The following is a 9,851-nucleotide window of genomic DNA, read 5'->3' as shown; positions in this document are numbered from 1 at the left end:
GCCAGTTCAAGATTGTTCTTCTTTTATTTTATCCGTTAACCTTATGCATTCTGACATGTGTTTTAACTTTGTTTCAATTGAAATCTACTTCCAACAATAAAACATTTTCAAACTGAGGTGCAAACACTGAGAAAACACTGACAAAGGTACAGTGGATGAAACATTCCCAAATACAGAAAACATTTTACAAATAACATGCCAACTATTAAAGATCACATTCAACCCACAACATCTTTTAAATAAAATTGGCCAAAAAAGTTAAATAACAGATTTTCTGTCACAAGGCTTATTTTGCATTTATTCAAGTACAGGTACACAGCAGAAACCAAGCAGCAATTCCTGCGATTGGTCAATGAACGCCAACTTTGGGTATAATAGGCACAATCAAGGAGCTAAGATTTCATCCCAATCAGTTATTCGAGATTCCTCCGGCAAAATACTCCAGTTAGGGGAATGATCAGACGCAAGCCAGTTGAAATCGTCAATAGCGTTCCAATTGTTTTTTGTTCTGTCTAACCCTGCCTGTTCAAAGTCTCTCTCGATGCCTTCATACGTCCAGTTAAACGGTGCAAAAGAAACTCCAGTGCAATCTTCCACGATGGCTCTGCTGGTTACATGCAGGTACACCTTTGCATCCTTAGTGTTATGGGTTCGCAATTGCTGGCATGCGAAAGCGAATGTACAGCCGGAAGATTGGTCAATAAACACAGAGGTCGAGACAGGTCCGCACAACACCTTGGAATTGGTGATATTCTTGATGTGCAGGGTGTTGGGCGAGCCGAGAAGCTTAACGATGCAGTTGGACAGCCTGGTTAAAAGCACGTCCTTGCCGCTGATCTCGTCTGCCAAGCGGACCAGTACCTGCGAGTCAGCGTCCGAGAAGCCGCAGAGGTTTTGCTCGATCATCCTGGGCTGGCTAGTGCTCCCGTCACAAGGGGAGGAGGGTTTGGCCTCCCTGGGGCCGACGTTTTCTTTTTTGCGCGATTTGAATGCGAACTTCTTCTTGGGTAGGCACTCGTCCCGTTTCTCCGCCACCGCCGCCTGCAACTTCTGCAAGGCGGTCTGGGCCTGGCGCAGCTCGTAGGCTGACAGGAACATCATGCTGTCGTTGACGAACTTCTGCAGCCGCTGTATCTTCTGGACGATTTCCTCGAAGCTGTGGGTGAGCGCCGCGTTGTCGGCGCCCTCGCAGCCCGCCAGCAGCGCCTCTATAGAGGACCTCTCCTCCGAAAAGGCCGCGCTGAAGACGTTGGACTTCTCCTCCTTCACCGCCATCTCGTCTTTGGCCAGTTTCCTCCGCTCCATGCCCTGTTGTCGCTCCTGGTCCCGTCGCTGCAGGGTCTCCACCATCCTCTCCTTGCGCCGGTCATACTCAGGGATTTCCTCCGCTAACTGCTCTGGCTTCTCACCCTCCCCTACCAGCGCCATTTAGGATCCTTCCCGACCAGAAGCCCCGCTGCAGCAACGTTTATTGGTCCGATTGGCAGCCGGCGCCTCCTCGTATTGGCAATTCTGATTGGATTGCGTCTTGGGTTCAAAGGGATATGGGTAGAAAGTTCCCATCCCTGTCACCAAACTCCTATTTCCCCTGACCTCGCGCTGTCCGCTTTCCCCTCCTACCCCGTATCCACAACCCTGACCTGACTGTCAGGGTAGACCTGTTGTTTCAGTCTGCCCTTGTCCCACTCAACTTGTGTCCTCATACCTCGACTCCATTCTATTGCCCTTGGTTCAGTCCCATCCGCGACAATTCACATGCACTCGCTCTCCACGGTAACTTTTAATTCCCTGCCCCTGTTCGCCTCATTTTCACCATGGAAGTCCAGTCTCTCTACACTTACATCCTCTATCATGAAGGCCTTAATGCTCCCTGTTTCTTTCTCAAGAACTGTTCTCCATCTGGTAGAACTAGTCCTCGCCCTCAACAATTTTTCCTTCGGCTCCTCCCACCTTCTCCAAACTCGAGGGGTAGCTATGGGCATTCGTTCGAGACGCAGCTTTGCCCGCCTCTTCGTTGGCTGCGTAGAACAGCCTTCAAACCTTCCACGGTTAATGCTAAATTGCCGACTGCATCGCTGCTGCTTCACGCACCCATGCTGAGCTCGTCAATTTCATCAACTTTGCCCCTAACTTCCACCCTGCCGTTAAATTCATTAGTCAATTTCTGACATCTCCCTTCCCTTTCTCAATCTGTCTCCATCTTTGGAGACAAACTGTCCACCGACATCTTTCATAAACCTACCGATTCCCACTGTTATCTCGACTATACCTCTTCCCACCCTATCTCTTGTAAAAATGCTATTCCCATTTCTCAGTCCCTTTGTTCCCAGAATGCGACTTTCCTTTCCAGGACTTCTGAGATGCCACACTTCTTCAAAGAACTGGGTTACCCCGTCATCTTCACTTCCCAAACTTCCGCACTTAACCGCGATAAGAGTTCTTCTTGTCCTTCCTTACCATCCACGAGCTTTCGCATTCGACACGTCATCCTCCGCAACATTTGCCATTTCCAAAGGGATCCTACCATCAACTTTAAACCCCCCCCCCCCAATACTCCGCTTTCCGCAAGGATCGCTCCTTCCATGATTCCCTTGTACATTCGTACCCCACACTAATCTCCTCCCCCGCAAGCGTTCAAATTGCTACACCTGCTCATTCACCTCCTCCCTAACCTCCATCAGGGCCCCAAACAGTCCTTCCCCAGGTACCTGCGAACCTGCTGGGTCGTCTATTGTCTCCGGTGCTCCCGATGTGGCCTCTTCCACGTCGGCGAGACCCATCGTAAACTGGGGGATTGCTTCGTCCAGAACCTTCGCTCCAACCGCCAAAAGCTCATCTTCCCGCTGGCCACACATTTTTAAAATCCGAATTCCATTCCCGTTCCGAAATATCGGTCCATGGCCTCTTCTTGTGCCAGAATGTGGACACGCTCAGAGTGGAGGAACAACACCTTATATTCCGTCTGGATAGCATCCGACTTGATGGCATGAATATTGATTTCCCCTTACGGTAAAAAGAAATTTCCTCCCGCTTTTTCTTCTTCTATTCCCCACTCTGCCCCCTTACCACTCCTCATCTGGCCTATCACCTCTCTTTGGGGACCCCTCCTCCTTCCGTTTCTCCTATGGTCCACGCTTCTCCCAATGGATTCCTTCCTCTCCAGCCCTCTACCTTTCCCACTCACCTGGCTTCGCTATCTCTAGCTATCCTCCTTCCTCTCCCCCCACCTTTTTATTCGGGAGTCTTCTCCCTTCCTCTCCAGTCCTGAAGAATGGTCTGGGCCTGAAAGTCAATTGTTTATTTCCACAGATGCTGCCTGACTTGCTGAGTTCATCCAAGCATTTTGTGTGTGTGTGTTGCATGGGATAAGGATGTTGTTTGACAGGACAGTGAAATGTCATTACTTACAGAGTAGAGTACAGTCCAACCTCATGGAATACCAACCAGAAGAAGCAATATCTCCTTTGACAAACCTTCTCAGGGTCACAAAGGTTTTGACAGCATCCCACTTATATATAATCATTAATAAAAAGAATCACAAGATTATCACGGGTCGAAAAGGCTGTCGAATAGCAAATAGTGTGTGTTTCTTCCCACAGGCCAAAAACATATTGGTTAGTAAGTTATTAGTCGATCAATGTAAATTGTCCTGTGATTAGGCTGGGTTTAAATTGGTGGGTTGCTTGGTGGGCTGAAGGGTCTGTTCTGCACTGGACATAAATAAAATAAAAATGCTGGAGGAACTCAGCAAGTCAGGCCACATCTGTGGGCGTGAATCAACAGTTGTTTCGGGCCAAGACCCTTCACTGGGACAGAAAAGGCAGTAGCTGGGGGAGGGGAAATAGTCCAAACTAGTAGGTAATAGATTCAGATTCCATCAAAGTCGAGCTTATTGGCAGATGCACAAGTATATGTATGCACTAGGTACAATTAAAAGAATTGGCATTCATAAGGAAGACATAAATATAAATCATACACTTTTTTTAAACCAGAAGATACAGGTAGAACAAAATAAAGTCAATTTTAGTGCAAAGTGAACTTAGTGTTGCTCTATGTATTGACTAAGCCTGTGTAGGTTGGTTCAAGAACCAAATATTTGAAGTATCTGTTCTTGAACTTGGTAGTGTGGAACTTCAGGCTTCTGTAACTCCTGCCCAATGGAAGCTGAAGAGAAGGCATGGCCTGGATGATGGGGATCTTCGATGATGCAAGTTGCCTTTTTGAGGCAGCACCTCCTGCAGATGCGACTGATAGTAGCTCCTGTTGTCATGGCCTGAGCTTAGTTTATTGTCATTTACAGCAGGGTGCAATGAAATTCCTTGCTTGCTTGAAGCTCACAGAGTAAGCAGTATGCATGATAATAATACATGACCAATAGATCAGTAGAAAATATTCAGAGAAGTAAGATTTCCTAAATTGCATTAATAAGTATTTTTTAACCAATATGTTGTAAACCCAACAAAAAGGAGCAGGCAACATACACAAAATGCTGGTGGAACGCAACAGGCCAGGCAGCATCTATAGGGAGAAGCACTGTTGATGTTTCGGGCCAAGACCCTTCGTCAGGACTAACTGAAAGGAAAGATAGTAAGAGATTTGAAAGTAGGAGGGGGAGGGGGAAATGCGAAACAATAGGAGAAGACCGGAGGGGGTGGGGTGAAGCTGAGAGCCAGAAAGGTGATTGGCAAAAGAGATACAGAGCTAGAGAAGGGAAAGGATCATGGGATGGGAGGCCTAGGGAGAAAGGGGGAGGGGAGAACCAGAGGGAGATGGAGACAGGCAGAGAGAGAGAAAACAAAGAGGAGGGGGAAAATAAAACTAAATATATCAGGAATGGGGTAAGAAGGGGAGGAGAGGCATTATCAGAAGTTAGAGAAGTCAAAGTTCATGCCATCAGGTTGGAGGCTACTCACCTGGTATATAAGGTGTTGTTCCTCCAACCTGAGTTTGGATTCATTTTGACAGTAGAGGAGGACATGGATAGACATATCAGAGTGGGAATGGGACATGGAATTAAAATGTGTGGCCACTGGGAGATCCTGCTTTCTCTGGCGGACAGAGCATAGGTGTTCGGTGAAATGATCTCCCAGTCTGCGTCGGGTCTCACCAATATAGAAAAGGCCACACCGGGAGCACCGGATGCAGTATACCACACCAGCTGACTCACAGGTGAAGTGTCGCCTCACCTGGAAGGACTGTCTGGGGTCTCACCAATATATAAAAGGCCATATTCTCACCAAAATATAAAAGGAGCAGGGCAATTTTAGTTTATTCTAGGAAATGAGGTTGAATAGATAGAATAAAACTCACGATATTTCCATAGCATAGTTAAATTTAGTATAGTTTTAGAAAAGAAGAAGGATAGTACTACATATTCTGGATTGAACTAAGGCCAATTTCACTAGACTAAAGTGAGCTGGCAGAAATGGATAAGAAACAACTTTTTGACGGTAATTCATTCTCAGGAAGCTCAAGGGATTCAGCATATATAGGTTACCACAAATAACATGATTAAACCTGGAGCACCAGATGACAAAATGTGCAGAGGGTTGGATGAGACAAGAAAGGAAATATTTTGCCAGACACTAAGAGGTTAATACGGCACAATATCTGGAAAGGTATAGGTATCGGAACTCAATTAAGAGGAAAATTGGAAAGGCAAAGGAAAATGTATGATATCAATAACACACCAAAAATATTTTACTGATTTACAAGGAGTAAGATAACTAAAAGGAGAAAGGTGTGACTAATATCAATGTTGTGGGCGCAGTGAATGGCGGGCTAATTATGTTAGAATAAGTAGCATTAAGGGTTTTTCATTTTTGAAAATGGACAGATTGTCAACACCAACTAAAAGAAATCCCAGCGCAACATACAAAACACTTGGGAAACTCAGTGAGTGGCAATTTCTATATAGGGAAATGGGCAGTCAGCATTGAAAGGTGAGGTGGATAGCCAGTGTAAAAAGGTGGTGAGAAGGGATAAAGCAAGAGTTGGCAAGTGATATGTGGTTCCAGGAGTGGAGTAGGGGTGACTGGCAGATAGGGGAGAGGAGAGAAGGAATGGCACTGAAAACTGGGAGGTGATAGATGGAAGTGCCAAAGGTCTTAATATGATTGAATCTGATTGGAGCATAGAATAAAGGGAGAGAAATGGGGAGGCCAGTGGGGTATAGATGGTGAAGGGAACCAGTGAGAGGAGTTCAGTGATGGGAAGATGGAGGAGGGGTAAGAGACATAGTGATGGGCTCAGATAGATTGGGAGAGGAGGGTAAATGGACAAAGGGAAAACAGTTACTGGATCTTTGAGAATTCAATATTCATTCTGCCAGATAATAGGGTGTCCAAGAAGAATATGAGCCACTAGTTTGCATAGAGCCTCAACTTGGCAGTAAAGGGGGTCAAGGACAGACATGTTGATGAGGGAATGTTAAGAAGGGTTAACATGGCTGGCAGCCTAGAGAGCCAGTTGGGCATGGTGGTTGGAGTGCAGTGCTTGACAATATGGTCTCTGTCTGCATTTGGTTTCATCATTCCTGAGGAGTGGGGTTGAGGAGCACAAGAAAAGCACTAGATGTAATATATAACACTGGAGGCTATGTTAAAAGAAGACTACCATTTTAACAACACACACAAAATGCTGGTGGAGCACAGCAGGCCAGGCAGCATCTATAAGGAGAAGCACTGTCGATGTTTCGGGCCGAGACCCTTCGTCAGGCCTAACTGAAAGGAGAGATGCTAAGAGATCTGAAAGTAGTGGGGGGAGGGGAAAATGCGAAACAATAGAAGACCGGAGGGGGAGGGATGAAGCTAAGAGCTGGAAAGGTGATTGGTGAAAGTGATATAGAGCTGGAGAAGGGAAAGGATCATGGGACGGGATGTCTCGGGAGAAGCGGGGGTGGGGGGAAGCACCAGAGGGAGATGAAGAACAGGCAGAGTGATGGGCAGAGAGAGAGAGAAAAACGAACAACTAAGTATTGTCAGGGATGGGGTAAGAAGGGGAGGAGAGGCATTTTAGAGAAGTTAGAGAAGTCAATGTTCATGCCATCAGGTTGGAGGCTACCCAGCCAGTATATAAGGTGTTGTTCCTCCAACCTGAGTGTGGCTTCATCTTGACAGTAGAGGAGGCCATGGATAGACATATCAGAATGGGAATGGGACGTGGAATTAAAATGTGTGGCCACTGGGGGATCCTGCTTTCTCTGGTGGACCGAGTGTAGGTGTTCACTTACCATTTTAAAATCCTCCATGGTTACAGAAGTGCTGCTGGAGAATTACATGACTGCTATTTTTTTTAAAAAAAGGGAATAACTAGTAATTATTAGCAACTTGTTTACTCTTGGTGATTGACAAATTATTCAAATCGATTCTCAGCATCAGTTTAAATTTTAATTTAGTAAAGCACAGAATAATTTGCATCTGCATGGGGGTTTGCTAAAGGAAGTTTTTGTCTGACTGACCAAACTGAATTACGTAAAAGTAACAAGGAAGTATCTTGATGCATTTTACATTGACTTCAGCAAAACTTTTGACAAGTCTTTCCATTGGCACACTGGTCAGAAAAGAGCCTATGTGATCCAAGGGAGAGTAGCATTTTGGGAATAGCTTCCCACAGCAGCTTCAGGTTCAATGGTCTCTCCAGATGGAGGTTGCATTACAAGGTAAAACTAATATTACAATTACGACAAAATGCCACAAGATCCCAAGCCAGGGACGTATCTGATGTATGCTCCCCAATTCCAAGGACTTAACCAAAACATCTGGGTTATGCAACACTTCAATTGCCTCATCACCCTGTGTTTAAATTACTTTAGTGCGTTTAGCTCATTGATAGATTATCTCCTTGCCACTTCCACATCTTGTATCCAGTCTGTATCAGTGAATAATGGGTGGCAAGTCAGTGGCAACATACCTTCACAGTTGTTGATTCATATCTGTGACAATTAGTATAGGTAGCACATACCTCAGCACCAAGTGCTGTTCTAGAAGTGATGTCTAAATGTTCCATATTCAAGTTGGTTGTATCTTGAAAGGGTTTCAGAAATTTAACTGTACCCAGAATTACCTGGAATGCATCCCAACCCAGTGAGTTAGTTCATATCTGATGCTGATAACTTTCTCCTGTAATATCCCACACTTTCTGCTGGAGAGGCACTATCAGGTTATCTAATTCTGCTATATTTAGGGTACTGACTGTTACTACCCAGATGCAGAATATACTCCTACCAATTCCAATAGTCCTCCCTTCCTTCTGTTTTTGACTGATTCCTGTTTCATTGTTCACCCTTCCAAGGAGATGGGTGAACTGCTGTTTTACAGGCAAGCACCACTATTTTGATTAGTGTATGTGCACTGGGGTGTGGCAGATTGTGCAACACTGTTACAGCAGAGGGACCGAGTTTGGAGTTCGTCCTCTGTAATGAGTCCTTCCTGTGAACAGCTGGGTTTTCTCCTGGTGTTCCAGTTTCATCCCAAAGACTAGCAGTTAGTAGGTTAACTTGTTGTTCCTTTTCGTGGCTTATGGCGTGTCAGCCATCATTTTCACCATTTCCATGGAATTTAACTTTTTTTATGAGGCCAAATTGCTAGCCTGATGCTCAACCCAGCAGGACTCAAACTTGGGACCATTTGCCTCAAATCCAGTGCTTGGTGCCACCACACCACCGGCCGGCTTAAGTAGGTTAATTGGTCGTTGTAAATTCTCCTGTGATTGATTATACGATGGCATCCATGTTTTGAAGGACAATGGAATGATCTCTCCAGGGCACAAGCCTGGGTGGAAGGTATGAGATCCTGGGATGCCCAGTCATCAAGATCTGCCTTTTGGCTTTAGCGATGTCATCGAAAGGAAAGCAAAGCGCTATGTTTGGCACCAGCTTGGCTGCAGGAAGGATGTTCAGTGATGCAGCCACCTTATGGGTTCCACTCCAGATTTCCTGTTTGGGTTTACTCCCATAGCCTTCATCTCTCCCAAGGCTGCCCCCACAGTGGGGCTATTTACCCGTAGCTGGAGATCTGGTTCATGAACACCAGGGCATGTCCATGTGCCGGTAGGCCCGTGTGCTACGTGTGTAGGAGCCAGACCTCCTCCCCGTCCTCTGTAGTTCAGCCCGAGTCTGAAAGGAGTTCAGTGAGGAAGCACTACATGAGGCTACGCACTGCCAGGGTGACTTGTGCATTCAGCTCTCCTTTTTGCGACACTGCTATCTAGCAATGAAAGCTGAACATGAGAGAATCAGGCACTACCCACTACACCGTCACACTAGATGTGATTAGGCTAGGGTTAAATAGGTAGGTTACTGGGCTGTGCAACTCTTTGGGCCAGAAGAGCCGGTTCCACACTGTACTTCTAAATAAATAAATCTTGATATCCTGGTACAACAGTGACAGCTTCCCACATCGTTTCTGACACTAGTCCCACCCCCTTTGTATTGTGTTGTGTTTCACTACACTCAGGTTTCAGTCACTTGAGGGCATGGGGCAATGGGTTTTCTGGTAGTTTTGAAAATCTGGAAGGGTTCTAGCCCCTGACAGAAACTCCTTCCCATGTCTTTTAATGCTATTTTCACTGCACTTCCCTGTTTTTTGTCCTGTGTACAGTTCATGATTGAAGCAATTTTTGGAAAACACTTTGTGTAACCACCCCAATCGATATTCACAAAGGAATGACCTGACAGAACTGTAATCTTACTGTGGTCATCATCATTGATGTTACTCAATCATTGGGCATATATGCTGACTGATAATGCCTTCAGAATACTTGCTCATGTTACCTCTAGAATTCTATAATGTCCTCTTGTTGATGCAACATTGTGATGAATTGTGCTGACCGTGACCTTTTGCCTAGGCCCA

The 9,851-nt window shown here is 45.7% G+C and overlaps 1 protein-coding gene across 1 annotated transcript; it reads right to left on the bottom strand.

Annotated features, from left to right (window-relative positions):
* tbcc (tubulin folding cofactor C) lies at positions 1-1,550 on the bottom strand. The gene has a single exon (XM_059985788.1). The coding sequence runs from the start codon at positions 1,426-1,428 to the stop codon at positions 385-387; it is 1,044 nt and encodes a 347-aa protein (XP_059841771.1). The 5' UTR covers positions 1,429-1,550; the 3' UTR covers positions 1-384.
* Between the last annotated feature and the right edge of the window lie 8,301 nt (positions 1,551-9,851).

Source organism: Hypanus sabinus, chromosome 12 (assembly GCF_030144855.1).
Source record: "Hypanus sabinus isolate sHypSab1 chromosome 12, sHypSab1.hap1, whole genome shotgun sequence".
In the NCBI taxonomy this organism is placed as follows: Eukaryota; Metazoa; Chordata; class Chondrichthyes; order Myliobatiformes; family Dasyatidae; genus Hypanus; species Hypanus sabinus.
The sequence above is the reverse complement of the archived record's forward strand: the minus strand, read 5'-3'. Positions and strand labels throughout refer to the sequence as shown.